This window comes from Callorhinus ursinus, unplaced genomic scaffold (assembly GCF_003265705.2).
Source record: "Callorhinus ursinus isolate GAN/ISIS: 27379988/994484 unplaced genomic scaffold, GSC_fseal_2.0 scaffold55, whole genome shotgun sequence".
Taxonomy (NCBI): domain Eukaryota; kingdom Metazoa; phylum Chordata; class Mammalia; order Carnivora; family Otariidae; genus Callorhinus; species Callorhinus ursinus.
The window spans coordinates 1,915,709-1,934,850 of NW_027397117.1; the positions used below are offsets into that span (position 1 = coordinate 1,915,709).

At 57.5% G+C, this 19,142-nt stretch overlaps 2 protein-coding genes and 1 long non-coding RNA gene across 6 annotated transcripts in view; 1 reads left to right on the forward strand and 2 right to left on the reverse strand.

Annotated features, from left to right (window-relative positions):
- ORAI2 (ORAI calcium release-activated calcium modulator 2) overlaps positions 1-10,311 on the forward strand; it is a 13,691-nt gene extending 3,380 nt beyond the window's left edge. For 2 of the 4 annotated variants that reach the window (XM_025864456.2, XM_025864455.2), the window contains exons 2-3: positions 2,002-2,289; positions 7,205-10,311. In XM_025864456.2, coding sequence (XP_025720241.1) covers positions 2,065-2,289; positions 7,205-7,744 — 765 coding nt within the window. In that variant the 5' untranslated portion in view covers positions 2,002-2,064 and the 3' untranslated portion in view covers positions 7,745-10,311. Of the gene's footprint in view, positions 1-2,001; positions 2,290-4,982; positions 5,092-7,204 lie in introns of those variants that run through there. The other 2 variants (XM_025864458.2, XM_025864457.2) reach the window with 2 other exon arrangements.
- Positions 4,517-5,489, reverse strand: LOC141371063 (uncharacterized). The gene is made up of 3 exons (XR_012375683.1): positions 5,380-5,489; positions 4,978-5,196; positions 4,517-4,683 (listed from the first exon to the last, which is right to left on the reverse strand). It is a non-coding gene; the product is annotated as an uncharacterized lncRNA (long non-coding RNA).
- Positions 10,312-12,863: 2,552 nt separating the features above from the next.
- On the reverse strand, positions 12,864-19,092 carry ALKBH4 (alkB homolog 4, lysine demethylase). The gene is made up of 3 exons (XM_025864453.1): positions 18,948-19,092; positions 16,297-16,494; positions 12,864-13,813 (listed from the first exon to the last, which is right to left on the reverse strand). Exons 1-3 carry the CDS (start codon positions 19,068-19,070, stop codon positions 13,226-13,228), a joined length of 909 nt encoding a protein of 302 aa, XP_025720238.1. The 5' UTR covers positions 19,071-19,092; the 3' UTR covers positions 12,864-13,225.
- Positions 19,093-19,142: the final 50 nt, after the last annotated feature.

Genomic DNA, 19,142 nt, shown 5'->3' on the forward strand with positions numbered 1-19,142 from the left:
CCCACATTTCCCTGACCCCTTCTGCAGCTAGCCTTCCTGCCATGTCCCCTTGCCTCTCAGAACCCTCCCATGCGGGCACCATCTGGTCTTTGAGGGAGGGCCCCTCTTTGCCAGTGCTGCCTTCACTACTTATGTTCTTGCTCCCCAATAGGGACCTTCTCCCTGAGGCTGATGCAGCCTAGCCCCTCCTCTGCTCCCTTGTCCCTTGCACCCCCTCCACTAAAGCAGCAGTTAGCTTCCTGGGTGAGAATCACCCCCTAATGCTGCTTCCCCACTGGGTAGAGTTCCTTGAAGGAACTCACAGGATCTTTGATGCCTAAGTACCAAATGCAGCCTGACCTTGGAGCCCACTAAGCATCTGTTGGATGGAGTTTAGAGGATGGATACTCTGAGGGGCAAAGGTTGTGCCTTTCACGCATCCACACGACCATATGCTGTCCTCCAACCTGTCGGCTCACTTCTGTGACACGTGGGAGAAGAAAAGAGAAAAAGTGAATTTTCAAATGATGCCATTCTCAATTATTTGGAGCTAACTGATGGATTAGTTAGCGGCGTTTCTCTGGATTCTCCCCGCGGGAAGGGACGTCCTGGTGATGGAAGTGCTCAAAAGCAGCGCCGCTGGCTGCAGACATGGGCAAGGGGCAGAGTGACCACGGCTCTCACGTCGACGTTCCTAGAAATGACCTAGTAATTGGTATCCCCTGGCAGAAATAGAAGTGCACAGAACTGTTCTCCAGGGTCCTGTTGGCCAGTAAAAGCTACACTTACTTCTGCAGGCTGGCAGAGAATAGGGAGGAAGGCACCCCAAAAGAGAGAGCTCCTCCCCACCTCCCGGACCTTCCCACAGAACCCTTTTAGAGATGGACGTGGATAGATCCAATTTGGCACATTCCCCCAGCCACTGACCCTGGTAAACAGCCCCCACCCCCACCCCCCCAGCCATGCTCCCTGGGACCTAGGAACACTGATCTGTTCTTAATAGCCTTAAGTAGGCTTTCGGTGGGGCCTATGCGGACCTGAACGTACAAGTTAATATCTGATGCCAAGTGAGCTGTGAGGTGCCTGTGCCCTTGAAGTCTGCCCTACAGATTAATTAGAGCCGAGCCCGGCGTGCTGCTGCATGGGCCGGCCCCTTGGGCCGCATGAGACCGCCAATCCCCTATTTGGATTAGTGGAGATTTGGGTTTAAATTCACAAATCTTGACAGATTGGCCCTTCTGATCTTCATGCCGTGTTATTGTCAAACTAGATATCTACCTGGGAGGACTGTAGACACGTCTGGCCTCCGTTGCTCTGTGGAAGGTGCTCATGTCAGTGGATTCAGTTTTTCCTTTTGCTCACGGTTTCCATCAGAGCCTGGATGTGGCTTTCCTTTAGTTCCAGAAACCAAGTATTTCTGGAGGTGAACTGCGCCGATTAAAATTCAAGTTGGATTTGAGAAATGAGCCCCAGCTTGGAAATGTGTTTTTTCATGGTTGGCGCCTGGGCACTGAAAAGCGGTTTTGAGTCTTCGGTTCCGTTATTTTGTTTCCGAGTCCTGTAAGGGTAAGGGTAGGGAATGTCCCCATTGGAAGATGCACAGGGTCAGAAAGTTCAGATGTCATCTTCAGGATCATACTCTAGAAGCAAATCCAGGCTTAGTGACTAGGTCCTAGGATCTTTATACATGCTGTAGCTCCCCACTCCTTGAAAATAGGAACAAATTGGAGGATTTCTTAGGTGCTTTTGGCTAACCTTAGAGTTCCATTCACCCAACAAGCCACACTTGCTTGGAGCCTTTTTGATGTAGGGATGGAAGGCTGGATCATTAGCTTTGTGGAGGCACAATGGATGCTGGCGGTGATGGTGGCGGGGGGTTCCTGGAAATGCACTCCTGACCCTCCTCCCTAACAGAGGGTCCCCACAATCCTGTGTAGGGATCGGGGCCCCACACTCAACACTACACCTGGTGTACAGCAGGTCCCAGAGAAGGTTAACTTGCCTGGCTTCTGGCTTTTCCAGGTCTTGGGAACCCTCTGGGATGCCTGAGAGTGTCTCTCTCCTGCCCCCAGCCTGGCTCCCACCATGAGCGCCGAGCTCAACGTGCCTGTGGACCCCTCCACTCCTGCCTGCTCTGAACCGGGCCACAAGGGCATGGATTACCGAGACTGGGTCCGCCGCAGCTACCTGGAGCTGGTTACCTCCAACCACCACTCCGTGCAGGCCCTGTCCTGGAGGAAACTCTACCTGAGCAGAGCCAAGCTGAAGGCCTCCAGCCGGACCTCTGCCCTCCTCTCAGGCTTCGCCATGGTGAGTGTAGACACGTGGTGGGGCCCTCGGCCTGCAAAACAGGCTTCTGCTGTCGAGATCCTGTGACGCTTCAGGGAGCAAAGCGCTCCCTCTGGGCCCTACTGGCGGTCAGGACAGACCCTTAGGAAGTCTCCCCACGTCTCAGCTCCTCTGAGGGGCCTGCTCCGTCCAACTGGAGGGTTTGTCTGGGGGATGCAGGGGAGTCCCCAAGCCCCGGAGGCCACAGAAAGCCCCCTTCTTTTTTTTTTTTTTTTAAGATTTTATTTATTTATTTATTTGAGAGAGAGAGAATGAGCAGGGGGGAGAGGCAGAGGGAGAAACAGACTCCCCGCTGAGCAAGGAGCCCAATGTGGAACTCGATCCCAGGACCCTGGGACCATGACCCGTGCCGAGGGCAGACACCTAACGACTGAGCCACCCAGGTGTCCCAGAAAGCCCCCTTCTGACATTCCCACAAAGCAGTTACCTGGCAGGGAAGTCAAGAGCAATTGAAACAGCTTCAGTGTACAGGGGGGAAAGTTCCATGTCTGCCTCATCCTGAGCACCACCCAAGAGTGGAAATCTGAAGGATTTGAGCAGGACTGGGATTGATTGGGGTTTGCTCAGGTTAACCCAGCTTGAGACGCAGATTGCCCCCCCTCTCCCCAGATGTGGCCTCTTGGTGACGTAGCAGAGCCTCTGGCCTGACTCCTGGCTGCCACGCAGGCTGCAGCTTTCCTCTGAGTCCTTCCCCGGGATAAGAGTTGGTCTTGGGCAGAACCACATGCCCTGAGAAGGGCCATGTCACCTGTTGACTCCAAGGCCCCTGACCCACATCCCTTCAGGGAATTGTCCCAAAGGGTGAAGATGCCAGGATTCAGAGTGACCACCCCTCTTTCTCTGTTGTATGCCCAGAGGTCCTCTTGAGTGGAAATACTTTTTTTCTTTTTTCTTTTTTTTAAGATTTATTTATTTATTTGAGAGAGACACAGCACAAGCAGAGGGAGAGGGAGAAGCAGGCTCCCCACTGAGCAGGGAGCCCAACGTAGGGCTCAATCCCAGGACCACAGGATCATGACCTGAGCCTAAGGCAGATGCCCAACCGACTGAGCCACCCAGGCGCCCCAATTTTTTCCTTTAATGTAAAAAACAGTTGTTATTTTTCCAAAGCCCAGAGCTTGCGTTGTCAGAGTGAGCCACTGTGGCCAGTCCTGTGGCAGGAGCTTGCTCGCTCGTTGATACAAGCCACCCTTGGAAAACCGAGAGCCTGCGTAGTCTGGGCGTGACGGAGGTCACCAAGCTTAGAGGCAGTAAGTTTGCGTTTAGATCTGTAGTTTAAAGCAAAGGTTTAGTTCAGTGTTGTGTGTATTGATTTACTTATTTTTAACATAACTTCATAAGGGTACAATCATATGGGGCACAACCTTGGCTTATAGTGATTTTCTTCTTGTGGTTTCTGTCACACACAAAAGACAGAATGCTTTCTCAAGCTTAATTTGAAGGGTATGTATGAGAAGTATAAATGTCACTATGAAAATGAGAGATTGTTTTCTCCACCACGGAATTACAGGATTGCATTAGGTTTGTCTGGCCTGCTCTTATTATTATTTTTGTGACTCTGGAAAACAAACCGTGGGGAGTATCGTGTGACCTGGTGCAGTATGCCGGTTTCCTTTGTGTGGGGGGGCCTGGGTCTCAGAAGTCAGTTCCTGTCTGCAGTGTCTGTTTAGACCCTGGCCTTCCAAACACTAGGATCTGCAGACTTAGAGAAGCTTCACTCTTTCCCCAGCCCACAAAAGGGCTCACCCACATTGAAGCCTCCAACACTACTCATTTAAAATTGGAAAACGGGCCCTGTTCATCAGGTTATAAAACATAGAGCGGTTTCTGGAGGACTAGCGTGAGATCGAGGGGCAGCCCGCAGGGGCATGAAACGGTCATAGAATGAAAATAGTGACCACAGAGAGAGAGGCATGGGAGAGCCCGGATGTGCCCCACAGGGTGCCATCTGTCCCTAGCTTGGCGATGGCGGTCACTCTTGCCAGTAAGAATTCCTTTCTTCAGCATTGACGGAGTGTCTCCGCTACCTGCACGTGCTCCCTTACACAGTCTGGGATACATTTCAGCAGCCGTACAGTGCCCTCGCCTTGCCTTCTAGAAGATTCCTCTCAGGGAGGCTGTTACAGCCTAATACGCACCAAAGATTCAGCCGAAATGGGGGTGGGGTGGGGCAGGGGAGCACTGGAAAGCAGTAGAAAGAGTGTGGCGCGGAGAGCAGGGGTGGGGACAACAGCAGCGTGCACACTTGACCAGCGTAACCCGCTGCTGGTAGACCAGGTCATGATTCATCAGACAGTGGCTCAGCGCCGGAGAAGGCAGACCCACGCGGACACCGTGGCCGACTGAGGGGCAGGGCTAAGTGGAAACGAAAACAGGCAGTTTGCTAGGTGGAGTCCCTCCCTTCATGTTAGGTATCCCCTAATTAGAATTGCAAAGCTGTTTTTTTGTCCAACATCAAGGACTTATGCCCAGCCTGGAGCCTGTTTCTTCATATTTATCCTTCTGCAAACACACAGAACCAGTGATCCGAGGCCCCTTCATAAAATCTTTGCATAAACACATTGAAAAATGGCCTTTTGGCCCCTTTCTCTCCTGAAGGCTGAACAAAACTTTCTTACTGTAGGCCTTTTACTTACGTTTGTTTCTTACCTCAGCGCCCGCTGTGGTTTACAACCTCCTTTTGTTGAACCATGTCCTTTGTGGTAACAAGAACCTGCCCAGGCCACAGGAGCACTGAGAAAAGACCATCCCTCAACTCGTACGGTATGGCGACTGTCTGTATGGAGCAATGATCACTGCCGAGTTTCTGTTCAGCTGTGGTCCATCAGGACTGCCGTATCTTCTTTTTACCTACCGAATGTTCCATCTCTGCTGAGAGGATGAATTTTTCACTCTAGGAGGCGGTAGTTACTACAAGTTGTGAAATCTTTCTTGTAAAATTTTAAAAACGGGATGGCTTAGATCTAGGAAGCACACACAGTGGGTGGAAAAGCCTTCCTCTGGCTTCTTTCTGCCTTCCCTCCCCTTTCCTTGACTGGTCTGGTTTCTTACCTCTGGGTACCTGGGAGAAGGTGGTGAGCCCCGGAGTCCTTGCTGGGCCTGGACTAAACAGCCCCCTGGGGGAGGGGGTGGGAGCCAGGACACCAGAGGGAGCCATTCTGGTGGACTGGGTTCCGCCCTGGGGAAAGTAAGGCAGGAGAATGTTTCCTAGTCTGTAGTTTGAATGCCCTTTAGGCCTTGTGCTGAGCAGGTCCTGCCTTGCTGGCTATAGACCTTCACTACCACAGAGATAGGCTGGGGCTTCGGGTTCCCACTGGAGATCCATCCATTGATCTATCGATATTTATTTATTTATTTATTTATTTACTTATTTACTGATTTTAAGATTTTATTTTATTTATTTGACACAGAGAGACACAGCGAGAGCAGGAACACAAGCAGGGGGAGTGGGAGAGGGAGAAGCAGGCTTCCCACTGAGCAGGGAGCCTGACGTGGGGCTCGATCCCAGGGCCCTGGTATCACGACCTGAGCCGAAGGCAGTCGCCCAATGACTGAGCCACCCAGGCGCCCCTTATTTATTTATTTTTGAAGATTGATTTATTTATTTGTGAGAGAACGCGCGCACACACACGCGTTGGGGGGAAGAGTGGAGGGAGAGGGAGAATCTCAAGCAGACTCCCCTGAGTGTGGAGCCTGGATGTGCGGTTCTATCTCAGGACCCTGAGATCACCACCTGAGCCAAAACCAAGAGTCAGATGCTTAACCGACTGTGCCACCGAGGCACCCCTTTTTCTTTTATTTTAAAACTAGTTTGGGGGGCTCCTGGCTGGCTCAGTAGAGCATGTGACTCTTGATCTAGGGGGCGTGAGTTAAAAGATGTTTTTAGTTAAAAAATAATAAAAACAGTTTCTGCCGAAGTTAATACATGCTCGCAGCTTACGAAGGAAGGAAGCGCCCGGAGGCTGGTAAGCAGCCCTGGTCCCCGCCCAGCGGCAGTGCCTGCAGGCCCCTCCGCTCTGAGTAACTTTCTCCAGACTGCTGTTTCTAGATTTATCCATTTCAGGCCTTACCTATTGGCCTTGTCTCTGTGTGACTGTGGGTGATGACTCAGCTGCCTGTGCAGCCCAGCCCCCCCAGCCCCCCCTCACCTCTGCCCTCATTCCTGTCACCGTTCCATGCGGGCTTCTCCCTGGGGCATCTGGACTCCTCTGCCAGATGCACCCTGCGGTCCGCGTGAGGCTGTCCGACCCAGGTGGGCGGCTCTGAGTCTGGGGGCCGCCAGGAGCCCCCGGTACTACTTTTCTCTCGTTACCCTTTGAAAGGTTAGTTTTTTATTTTTTTAAAGTATGGTATAGATTTTGTTTATTTGACAGAGAGCACAAGCAGGGGGAGTGGGAGAGGGAGAAGCAGGCCCCCCGCGGAGCAGGGAGCCCGATGCGGGGCTCGATCCCAGGACCCTGGGATCATGACCTGAGCCAAAGGCAGACGCTTAACTGACTGAGCCACCCAGGCACCCCATTTTCAATTTTTTTTTGAAAAACAGCAGTTGTTTGGTGCTTAAGCCAAGCCCACAGGTTCCCGGGAAGTGTGGCCTCTGTCCTGGCTCAAAGCCTGGCACCCCAGGAAACCCCTGTGTTAGCACCGGGAAGGCCCCCCGGGGTGGGGGTGGGGGTGAGGCCCTCCATTCCCCTCCCTGTGCTTTAATCCTTCGAGATCCTTCCTCAGTGAGATGTTCTTTGGCTCCTCAGAAAATAGGAGAAGCTGAAGTGTGGGAATGGTGAGGCGGGTGCCCCCTGCCCTGCACAGGCCCAGGACAGGGGCGCACAGGCCCAGGACAGGGGCGCCCCGACCCAGCCCCGCCCACTCTGCCCCGCAGGTGGCCATGGTGGAGGTGCAGCTGGAGACGCAGTACCAGTACCCCCGACCACTGCTCATCGCCTTCAGCGCCTGCACCACGGTGCTGGTGGCCGTGCACCTCTTCGCCCTGCTCATCAGCACGTGCATCCTGCCCAACGTGGAGGCCGTGAGCAACATCCACAACCTCAACTCCATCAGCGAATCGCCACATGAGCGCATGCACCCCTACATCGAGCTGGCCTGGGGCTTCTCCACCGTGCTGGGCATCCTGCTCTTCCTGGCCGAGGTGGTGCTGCTCTGCTGGATCAAGTTCCTGCCCGTGGATGCGCGCCACCAGCCCGGCCCCCCGCCCGGCCCCGGCGGCCACACGGGCTGGCAGGCCGCCCTCGTGTCCACCATCATCATGGTGCCTGTGGGCCTCATCTTCGTGGTCTTCACCATCCACTTCTACCGCTCCCTGGTGCGCCACAAAACAGAGCGGCACAACCGCGAGATCGAGGAGCTGCACAAGCTCAAGGTGCAGCTGGACGGGCATGAGCGCAGCCTGCAGGTGGTGTGAGGGCGCGGTGTCCCGGGCCCAGGCCAGCGCCCCCTCCCCCCACCCCCCGCCCTGGGGCACAGCATGGAGGTGGGCCACCGCCGAGGCCGCCCCAACACTACCATGTGGTTCGAGACCAAAGTCTTACCCCCTGTCTTCACCCTGGAAAACCTGGCTGGGTGGTCCTCCCACAGAAATTGGAAATCTGTAGTAAAAAGAGAGACTCTGTTGCTAAGAGCTGAGACCAAAAAAAAAAGCCTGGGGCCTGGGGATTTCCTGCAGCAGGAGAGGGGGCTTCGAGCAGCCCCCAGGCGTCCCGGGCAGTCTCAGTGACGGGGTGGGGGGGGGGCAGAGGCCGGCAGGGGAGGGCTGAGGGTTTCAGAGAACTGATGGCCCTGTGACACCCGAAGTGGGTCTCAGCGTGCCACCCTCTGTGACTAGATGGAGTGCAGGCCCACGGCTTGGCCTGGTGCTTCCCTCCCCTGCCCTGGGGGGATTAGGTGGCCAGGCTGAAGGGGGAGAGGCAGGAGCCGGGGTCCCAGGTCTGCTCAGCAGGCGTGGTGGGTGCTCAGCCAGGCATCGGACTGGTCTGGCCCTGGGGAAGACTTCCAAGGATGGAGGCCTGGCAGGGCTAGGGAGGCACGTCTGTGGGCGTCCCGTGTGAGATGGAGGGGGTGAGGGTGTACTCTGGGGCACACTGGGCTCAAGTTCTCTCTTCCTAGCCATCCTGGAGCCCTGGTCACATTGACACAGCAAAGCCACCAGGTTGGGGAAAGGGCCCACAGTCCAGAGGCCTCGATCTTTGGGCTACAAAATGGCCTCTGAGCCCACGTCGGCTGCCCCTCCAGGCTGTGGCTGCCAAAGGTACTTGCCCAGAAAGCAGAGCGTGCTTCCTGTCTCCCTGCTGCCTGTGACCCCAGGAGGTGGGAGGGCGCGGCCTGGGGGACTTTCTGTCCAGACAAGGCCCGTTGGCCTGACCTGGCCAAATGCAAGTCCTGCGGAGTAGCAGCTGCCGGGAGGGCGAGACCCCCAATCCTCTCGGCCACACGCAGGGGCCCAGCTCACACATTTCCACAGCCACGTACATACATCCTACGGCTCAGCTTAGGGGCAAGCATGCCACACCCCAAGCTGCTTTTAAAACCCATGTTTACCACATCGGCCAGTGGCAGCCTAGAGAGGAGCCTTTCTCGTTTCCGTCCTTGGACATCATGCTCTGATGGCATTTCTGTGGACAGCTTTCCTTCTCTCTTGGGTCTGGGGTGGCTGTGCCGAGAAATCCTGGCTGGCCTAGCTGTGGCTGCTGGGGATGTGATGCACTGAGGACAGAAACCTTAACACACAACCAAAATGCTGCGGGGCTGTCTGGGAGGCGCGCCGGGAGTCGCCGTTGTAAGTCGGGACATTATGGGAGCCTGGACATCGGGTTCCGTGGAGCCAGACGAGAGCCTTCCACGGGGGGTGCGGTCCTGGCATTCTGCAGAGCTGTCATTGCTTGCTTGCTCTGTCTAGTGCGTGTCTCTTCTCTCCTGGAGCCTTGTCGAGAAGGCTTGTCTGGCTTTGTATGTATTTGCTTTGTGTCAGTGTCACTGAAAGACGGCCACTCCGTGTCCTGGCGGGGATGGGACGGGCTGGCTCCTCCCCACAGCTGGGAGTGGACAGCAGGCCCTTCCTCCCGCCTGAGGCTTCGGAGAGGGGCTGTGCTGGCCTCACTTCCCCACGCCATCTGGTGCCCCTGCCCCAAGTGCGCCAGACGTGCCGAGCCCCCCTGGACTGGAAAGCGCCCCCCAGTGCCGGCAGGGGGCCAGTTGTTAATGTCTGCTCCGCCTCGGACTGGCCGCTGGGTGACTCGTGACAGTGCCACGTGGGTAGCAAAGACACCACATCCCGTGTTCTTAAGGCTGATTGAAGAATTCTTGGTCTCTTTCATCTAGAGTCTTCTCCCAGCTCCCAGAGGCATGGGACAAGCAGAATTTCTGTGGAACAGAGAGGACCATGGGTCTGGGGATGGGTGGTCCGGTGGGGAGTCTCAGGGCAGCCCCAGGGCTTTGGGGGAGAAGGAGGAGTGGCTGCTATTTGGAGCTACAGACACAACTCAGCAGGGAGGGTGGGGGAGGGGGAGGGCAGCTGCCCAACTGGAAAGGCAGTTTCTGGAGGTTTAACCTGGCTGTGAAGTGTTCCTGGCGCCCCGGCCGTTCTGGGTGAGCCTCCGCACCCGCTGCCCAGAGCCAGCAAGGGCTCGCTCTAGTTTCCTCTGAGCAGGGCCTTCCCGGTGCTCACGACCCGAGCGCCCGCAGATACGCCGAGGCGCTTTCCAAAGTGGAGCACGGTCTCCATTTAGTACCTGGCCAGAAGTTGCAGAACTCAAGTGATTCTATTTTAGAAACTGCAAGGGCAGAGTGTATTCTGGTGTCTTCTAGGAAAGTCTTGTGAGGCGTGAGTCTGAGTGCATCAGGGCTGTCGCGCACTGATTAACTCCATTGTACATGACACCGGAGATCACAGATGGTGAATGCAACACCTGTCCTCTGTGTGTGGGTTTTTCAGACAGTTGCTCGGGATTGAACTGAATAAACAAGTAAATCCGTGGCGCGCCCTCTCTGCTCTTGGCGGAGCACGGTGGCCAGAGGTGACAGGGTGGCCGGAGGTGACGGGCGGGAGCCCCTGGCGCTTCCCTGGTGTTTGCTGCCTCCCGGAGGGCAGACTGCTTCTCCTGAAGTCCCTCCTGCCTCTTCTGAATTGCTGGTCACGGGCCTCATGTCTTAACAGGCTTCCCAGGCGAGGGGGTGACTCCTCTGGAATGGGCAGGCAGAGTGCTCAGACCCAGACATGCTGGGAGGCTCCCTCCAGGCGGGGCCCCAAGAGAACTGGGCGTCTCTGCCTGCTGCCTCCCTTCCCTTCCCCAGCGGGGCTCCCCCTTTCCAGAAACACAGCAAGGGACAGCCCCGCGGGTGGCTGAGCTCCAACAGAGCCCATCTGACCAGGGCCAGCTTGAAGGTCCCCATCCATACCCTCCAGGTGAGGAGCCACCGAAGCTCTGGTCCTTCGGTGGCGCCTTCTCCATCCCAGGTACCTGTGGCTCTGGGGTTAGGACAGGGAATCCCTCCCACATCCTAGTGACACTCACCAGAAGCTCCCAGACATTGTTTTGTAACTGTGACCCACTGAGGCCCCTGTCTAGGAAAGGATAGTCTGCCTTCTATTATTTTTAACTTGCAGGCACTTCAACCTAGAGGCTCCTAGGAGTCAGGTGTGCAAACGTGGACAAGTTCTGCCAATCCAGCAGGGGCCCACCTGCCTCTGCAGCCAGGGAGGAGGACTTCCCAGGCCCCTGGGTGTAAAGGAGGGCTGAGTTCTGCACAAAGCCCAGGTCCAGCAAGCCTACTGCATGGACCATCCCCCAGTGAGTGCAGCCAACTCACAGAAGCCTCAGTCGTGACTCACATGCCTCCAGAAGGTGGAGAGGTAGGGTCCACAGAAGCCTGGGTGGGGGCCGTAGGGTGAGGGGCACAGGACTGAGCCGAGATTCCTTGCTAGGCCCATTTAGAACCTGCTGACCCCTTTCCAGCCCTGATGTGTGCGCCGCACCCCCCCCCCATGGTTACGGGGGACACAGTATAGACAGGTTCCACATGCATCTCAACAGGAATAATCCAGAGGATGCTTCTCAGACTGAGCTCCACATCCTCCTGCCTGTTGGGACCAGCCTGGGCCTCCCTGCCTCCAGGTCCAAACAAATAAATGGGCCTGAGTTTCCTTAACATCTTTCAAAGCAGGACAGGCCATTGGCTGCGCTCTCCCTGACTCTAAGAGGATGGTGCAGGAAGCCAGCCTCAGAGTGGAGGCTTCCGTGTTAGTACATTCCCGTAACACCCATCACTCGTCGTAGTCGGAGGCCGCCAGAGCATCGGGACAGAACGGTCCGCACAGCGTACGTCTGGTGTTGACGCAGAGCATGCAAAAGCAGTAACGGCCACCTCAAATGCTGGGTTGAGCAGCCATCATACCCCTCAGTCAGTGGCTGAGCCCCCCAGCCTGGCCCTCTCCCAGCTCCATCCCGGTTGGTGACACGAGCAGTGGATGCAGAGGTGGGCACACTGAACCTGATGGTCTTCATGTTGTAGCTGCAAGGACAAACCCAACTTAGGGTCACCAACTTGGCCGTGATGCAGCATGTCCCGAGGTGTGCTCCGGGGGCCGTATGGACCATGGCATGGAGTGTGTCCCGAGGGGCACTCTGCGGGGCTGTAGGAAGGGCCCACTGTCAAATGTCTGGCAAGCACTGGGTGATTCTGGGGGCAACAGGCTTCTTTGCTGAGTGGCTCTCCCCCACAGGTCTGGGTGTGCAGAGTTTCCCACATGGACGTGTTAGCAGAGCATCCTGTGGGCTCCACACACAGGGATGCTCTAAGGCCCAGCCCGTCAGGGCAGAGGCTCCCACAGGCCCCCGTGGAGCAGACCACCAGGCTTGCAAGCCCACTAAGCTGTTCACATGCAACAGGACTGGCTGGAGCTCCAGGGAGGGACCGAGAGCAGGGGCCGTGAGGGTCACAACCGTGAAAGGAAGCCGTCCTCCACCCTCCTGCTCCAAGTGAGCTGACTCGGAGCCACCTGCTGTGCAGCTGGGCTCAATTCAGCCACTAGAAACCCAGCGGCCTCTCCATGGGTCTCCAGAGTGATGCCACTTCAGAGACAGCACATGGTGCACCGCCAGTGACTGCCCCCCCACAACCTGACAGCTCACAGAAGGTTCTAGAATGACTGAAGACCAGTGCGGACCATGAACGTTTCTGGGCTCTGATGGGGCCCTGGCTCAAAGGTTTGGCGCTGAGCATGTGGCTGGTGAGCATATTTGGTCTTATGTGCAGAGGGCTGGCCGCCATCCAGGTGAGCACCCCATACAGCACTAGTGTCAGAAGTCCCCCTACTTTTTCACAGCATGGGGCAGGGAGGGAGGTGACACCAGACTCTCCGGAGATTCCCCTGTCCTCACTGCCCCCCATACCCCCTGGGGGTCAAGCCTGACCCAGGCAGAGCCTGACGCAGAGACGGTCACCAGCTCTGAAGGCTGAAATAATAACTTCAAATCTTCTGTCAATTCTGCTCTCCAACTCGCTTCCCAAATGAAAGGACTGGAGAATAGGGTTATCAGGGAACTTCATTAAGAGAAAGGGATAAAGGAGAAAACGGTTTTAGGTGGTACCAACATGTTTAAGCTCAAATGATCCCACTGCCCTCCAACTGTGACAAGCCAGCCACACGGGTGGCCACGGGGCAGGCCAGACAGGACCGACCTGAGCACATTCCCATCACAACTGGCCCCCAGGCGGGGCCCACACTGTTGTCGTGTCAGGATGCTGAGCAGTCTTCTCTTAAAAGCTAACAAGCTGGGGAGAAAGCCCCCTGTGCCGGGCTTCCCGGCCTCAAGTGCTGGCAACAGTCAAGCCTGGAGCCGGCGCCCTGGCCAGGCGTGGCAGCAGCGCCTGTCCCCGGGGAGGTGGCTCACATAGGTCTCCCTTGAAAGGAGAGAGAGATCTGCAGGAGTTCCTGCCCCAGTTCTTGCTGCCTCCCGCCGGGACAGAACTCGGCCGACAGCTCCCTGAAGGTGGCACAGACGCGGCGAGCCTCAATGTGTCTGCGGTGGACAGCGTGCTTCCACTGGTGCCGCGCGGCTCCCGTGAGCACGAGCAGCGAGCGGCGGGGCAGGGGGACGGCCACCTCCACCTCCTGGCACAGGACGGACCTGCTGGGGGCCATCACCCCTTCCACCAAGGCCTCCGGGAAGCCGGAAGGGGCCAGACAGAGCAGGAGGCTGCCGGGCGCCTCCCGGGACATGGACAGCACAGTCGGGGACAGGAGGTTGAGGCTCACCAGCCGCTCCCCCCACAGCCAGGCGTCGTCCAGGTGGGGGTCGATGGCCGAGCCCCGCTCAGGGCAGTAGTCCAGGTTACACTGCTCCACGGGCCGGAAGTCCTCCAGGATGGGGTACAGCCCCATTCTCCGCACCACCTCCCGGCTGAAGCTGGGGAGGCCTCTGAAGCCAGTGGTCTTGAGCTTTTGTTTCCGAAAGTTGACTTTGGGGCCGTAGTCCTGAAGGGTGAGGACAAAGGGGAAGTGGAGAAGGGTCTGAGTTTATAAGAATGGCTATCACAGGCCAGGTGTGAAGAATCTGATCGTGGCGACCAAGACAAGCAAAAACGCCTGACTCTGGATCAGGATCTGGCTCTCCAGCAGGAGGCCGGCCCCAACAACAAACAGCAAACGCTCAGATGCTGGGAAACGCCGAGAGAAGAAATAAAGCAGGAAAGGGGGTATGATGTGCTGGGGCGGGCGGGATGTCTTCGCTCATGTGCCCCTGAACGCAGAGAGAAAGGGAGACAGGGTCGGGATGTGGGAAGAAGGAGCCAGGAGGGAGGGAGGGCCAGCCCAAGGCAGCCTCCTCACGTGGTCGGCGCGCTGGGGATCCCTGGGGTTCAGAACCGTGACGGAGAAGTTCCGCTCCCGGCTACACGCCCAGGACTGGAAACACGGCCATGCAGACACGTGCCTGCAGGTGTTCACAGCAGCACCGGGGCACAGCAGCCGAAAAGCGGGAACAGGCTAGTGTCCGTGATGGGACAGATGGATGAAGCGGCAGTGGCAGGTCCGTACGACGGAGTACCATCCGGCCACAAATGCCATGCGGCACTGACAATGCTGTGTCAGGGGAACAAGCCCACACGAAGGGCCACATGTTCTATAATCCCATTTACGTGAAATGTCCGGAACAGGCAAATCCAGAGATGGAAGGTGGATTAGTGGTTGCCAGGGGACGGGAGAATGGGGAGCGACTGCTCCTGGGGACAGGTCCCCTTTGGGGTGATGGGCCTGTTCCAGAAGCAGGCAGTGGAGAGGGTCGCATGTTCTCAATATAGCAAAACTGTACATGTTAAATGAGCGAATTTTACGGTATGTGGATTCTAACTAAAAAAACAATCGTTAGGGAGACTCCCAGAATAGCCCTCAGACTTGTGGCCCAAGGGATAAGCATTCATCCAGCAACTCCTGCCCCCTCGGCCCCCCCAATGGAGGGTGGCACTATCTGGTGCAAACGTCTTTCTCCTTCCAGCTTCGGCATGTCCTCAGTGTGGCTGCTCCACCCCCCCCCCCCCCCCCCCAGCCCCGGCAGCGGCAGGAGAGGGAGGAGGCTGGGGGTGCAGCGCACAGAGGGGCGTGGGACCTGCAGTGTCTCGGGAGCAGAGAGGGCTCACAGGGCCACTGAAGAGCAGCAGGGGAAGCAAAGGTTGGGACGGGAGGCCTAGCAGAGCAGCGAGTCCATCTGAGGAGGGGTCCTCTCCAGGGCCAACTGACAGAACAGGGGTGGGGGCCACAGGAAGCTCCAGAAGGAACCCCAGCGGCAGAACTGGGGGCTGGGACCTAGGTGGGGCAGTGGGGGTGCGGGGTGCTGTGTTCTCAGATTCCGGGCATGTTTTGAAGGAAGAAAGCAGGCAGGGAGGACCAATGAGAGAGAGAGGAGTCTGGAGAGCTGCATGGTTTCCGGCCCGGCAGATGGAAGATGGAATCTGCCAAGACGGGGACACCGCAGGGGTGCCGGGGTGGGCCAAGACTCAGTGAGGGTCTGACAGATCTGGGAAGCCATGAACGTGGGAGTCGCAAACGCAAGCACGGTGTCAGAGCCGGGACTCGTGGAGACCAGCAAGGGAGAGTCTGGAAACGGAGAGGCCCGAGGGCTGCCCCTGACAGGGGCCGCTGGGTAGGGGTGCGGACGCCAGGATGGACATGGCCAGTGTGTGAATGCGCGAAGCAGGAGCTGAATGCGCGAAGCGGGAGGAGAGGCACTGGAGACAGAATGAACAACTCTTCGGAGGAGCCGGCTGCAGAGGTGAGAGGCGGGGCTTACGGGCAGTCTGGGGGGAAAGCTCCAGTTGAGGTAAAACTGACGTCGAGGACAGAGGGGAGTGGGTGGGGGCCTTGGAGAGAAGGGCACGGCTTTCTCGGAGAAGCGTGAGGAGCCGGACTGACTGGGGCTGGGGTTTAGCAGAAGGAGCACCAGAGGAAGTGCTGTAATGACCAGCGAGGCACTGAAGTCGCTGGCGGGGAGGGAAGGACAGAAGGCGGCCGATGGTGGACAGTGCTGCAGGGAAGAGGGGCTGCGATCCCCGACAAAGCAGAGGTCCAGGACTTGGGGGCCCGAGTGCCTCGAAACTGATGGGGAGAGGACTTCGGTGGGAAGACGACTGGCAGCCTTCTAGAAACCCTCGGAGCTGAGCATCAGCGTGTCATATGGCCCCGCCTCACCGTGTCTGGTGTGTCTGGTGGAGAAGTGGCGCAGGCCAGGGCACAGGCAGGCCTCCACCACACACCACACACCACTCCCCTGGCTGCCCAAGTCCCAGGGTCGGGGGAGCTCGCCTCCCTAACGGCCCTGGGGGCTGTGGCTGCTGAGAGAGGCACTGGGAGGGACGTGAGCAAAGGGGCGCAGGGCAAGGAGTCTGGAGGGGCCAGGCAGGGTGACTCCCCTCTGACCGGCTAGCCCGGCCCTCCCCTCCTCCCCAGCTGGGGGCCGAGCCTACCTGCTTCCTCCGTCCAGACTGGGAGAGCTTCCAAGGCTCCCGGTCCATCAGCTGCACCATCTCGGCTTCCTCCTCCCGGGTCACAAAATCCTCTATCAGCGTCACACCAGGGAAGGGGAAGGCCCAGCCTTCAAAGTCAGACTCCTCGGCCCCCACGGCCCAGCCAGTGTCAGAGTAGTAAATGAAACGGTGCGTTTTCTGCAAAAGAAAGATGGGGGGCCTGGAGCCACTGACGCCCTGCCTCACGCCGCGTGTGTGCCTTCTAGGGGCTGGCTCGCCTGCCCCCGAAGCCACTCTGGAAAGCAGCTGGAGTCCAGAGGGAGGCAGAACCCCTCCCCGCCTGGGCCTGCCTCCTGGGAAGGGCCCTGTGCCCGGTCCTTCCTCACTTTCCTCATCTTAAGTGGGAAGAGCGTCCACGTACCTACTCTCTGTTGTCTCTTTTATTTATTTTTTTAAAGATTTTATTTATTTATTTGACAGAGAGAGAGACAGCGAGAGAGGGAACACAAGCAGGGGGAGTGGGAGAGGGAGAAGCAGGCTTCCCGCGGAGCAGGGAGCCCGATGCAGGGCTCGATCCCAGGACCCCGGGATCATGACCTGAGCCAAAGGCAGACGCTTAACCATCTGAGCCACCCAGGCGCCCCTCTGTTCTCTCTTTTAAAGATGAGGTGATCCGGGCGGTGCAAAGTTAAGGAACTAGCCTGAGGCTGCACAGCCGGGGGCTGCCTGCGAGTCCACGCTGTGCTAGTGTTGCTGTGGGGTGTCTTCTGGCCTCCCAGGCCGCGGGGGGGCAGGACTAAAGGAGAGGACCCCGGGGCTGTCCAGAGGGCGAGCATGCTAGGCAGCCAGAGGGGAGTCTCTGAAGTGGGGGTGACTCTGGGCCCTGCCCTCCTCTGTGGCTGCAGAGGCACCGCCTGAATTTCCCTTCAAAAGAGGAGAGAACTTGCCAGTCATCCTCGAGAAGTGCCCAGCTGACCACCTCCCGCTGCCTCAGGTTTCGGGCAGGGGCCGTCCTGGTACCAGGCAGCCCCCAGCCAATGACTCAGCGCAGGTCTGGCCTTTTCTACCCGACACGGGACTCCTCTATTCTGTCAGTCCGCTCCGGAGCTCCCAGCTGGGGTGGCCATGACTTTGTCCCAGCTGCATGGCAGTCTGAGGTGCGCCCTGTCCACTTAATTCTGCTTCCTCGCCGCCTTTACATTTCATGGCCACTGCTGCCCAGCCCGCCTGTGAACCATCGTGTCCTCTGTCTTCTGGCACCTCCCACGGAACACATTAAAATCAGGGAGTCATCCTGTACCTTCTGCTCATCCCATAGCCAGCAAGTCGGGCAGGTGCTATGCCCACACCCACGGGCACAGCAGAGTTCAGACTTTTGGCACATCTCAGGTTTTACTTGCGGCAAAAACGTATAGGACGTAAAATTTGCCATCATCACCATCTTTAAGTGAACAGGTCAACGTCAAATACGGTCACATTGTCCTGCACCCGTCCCCACCTTTCTAAAACTCTGGACTCTAAACAACAACTCTTCGTTGTTTTCCCCAAGCCCCAGGAACCCACCATTCTACTTTCTGACTCTATGAATTTGATTCCTCTCCGGGCCTCGTGGAAGCGGAATCCTGCAAGATTTATCCTCTCGTGACTGACATTTCACTCAGCGTAATGACCTCAGGATCCATTCTTGTCACAGCAGGTGTCAAAACGCCCTTCCTTTTTAAGGCACATAACATTTCATCGGACCCAGTAGGCCACGTTTGTTTACCCGCTCGTCCACTGCTGGACATCTAAATTGCTTCCACATTGTAGCTACTATGGAACGTGGGCGTACAAATATCTCTTCAAGGGCCTGCTTTCCATTCTTCTGGGTATATACCCAGAACTGCTAGATCACACAGGAATTCTACTTTTAGTTTGCTCAGAAATCACCAGATCGTTTTCCACTTTTACCAGGGATGCCGTGAGAGTTTCTGCACTGGCTTCCCAGACTCCATACCTTCCTATCTGCCTCTCCCCCTCCCGGGATCTTTCTAAAACTCACCCGTAACTTCCTTTAAAACCCTGAGCGGCTCTTCGTGGCCCTCAGGACAAGTCCAGCCTACCCAGCCACCACACACAGTGCCCTCTGTGGTCGGCGCCGACGGCCCCTGAAGCGTCAGGCTCCTCCCAAGCGCACGCACCTGCCCCAGGCCTGCACCCAAGCAGTCCTCCGGCGGAAACGCCCTTGCCCCCCCCCAAAGGCTCTGAGTCCTTTTTCCTTAATTAATTGGAATTAATTTCCTCCTTGACCACTTCTGCTCTACGGTGTCTAGGGCACTTTGCCCTGCCCGGTTTTCGGCATTCTCTTCTCTTTCCGGGTCGTCTCCCCACTCCGTGAAGCTCGTAGCCCCAAGAGGCGGGGTTGGGGGGGTGGGGGGACCCCTACGTGGAGGCTTGCTGTCACACTCTCCCTGAGGCTCAAAGGGGAGTTGTGGTCGGATGGCATCCACTCCAAGCCCACCCCTCAAAGCGCTCATCTCATCCTGCAACGCCCCCAGAGCGAGGGCCCCTGACACGGGTTGATCCGGGGCCCGTCTTCGTAGCCAGTCTGGGCCTCAGTTTCCCCATATGAAGAAGGGAACTGTGGCACGGCCCCTCCCCCCAGCCCTCACCTGCGGGGGGTGCTGCCAGGGCGGGTCACCTCCGCGCTGCCGCTCGCAGATCAGACAGGTCCGGATGCCCTTGCAGCCGCATTCCCGGAGGACCTCGGGGGCCGCCACCGCCGCAGCCGCCATCGCCGCGTCCTGGCGACCAGGGCGCAGGCGCGGAGCCGCGGGGGCAGCTGGGAGTTGTAGTCCGCCCGCGGG

What these genes read in the sequence shown, in the direction of transcription:
- ALKBH4 (XM_025864453.1), bottom strand. Translation starts at nt 19,070, where the DNA reads ATGGCGGCTGCGGCGGTGGCGGCCCCCGAGGTCCTCCGGGAATGCGGC. An exon ending in CCTGGCAGCACCCCCCGCAG is followed by an intron (nt 16,495 to 18,947) that starts GTGAGGGCTGGG and finishes TTTCTTTTGCAG; the next exon opens with AAAACGCACCGTTTCATTTA. An exon ending in AGTCTGGACGGAGGAAGCAG is followed by an intron (nt 13,814 to 16,296) that starts GTAGGCTCGGCC and finishes CTCACCCTTCAG; the next exon opens with GACTACGGCCCCAAAGTCAA.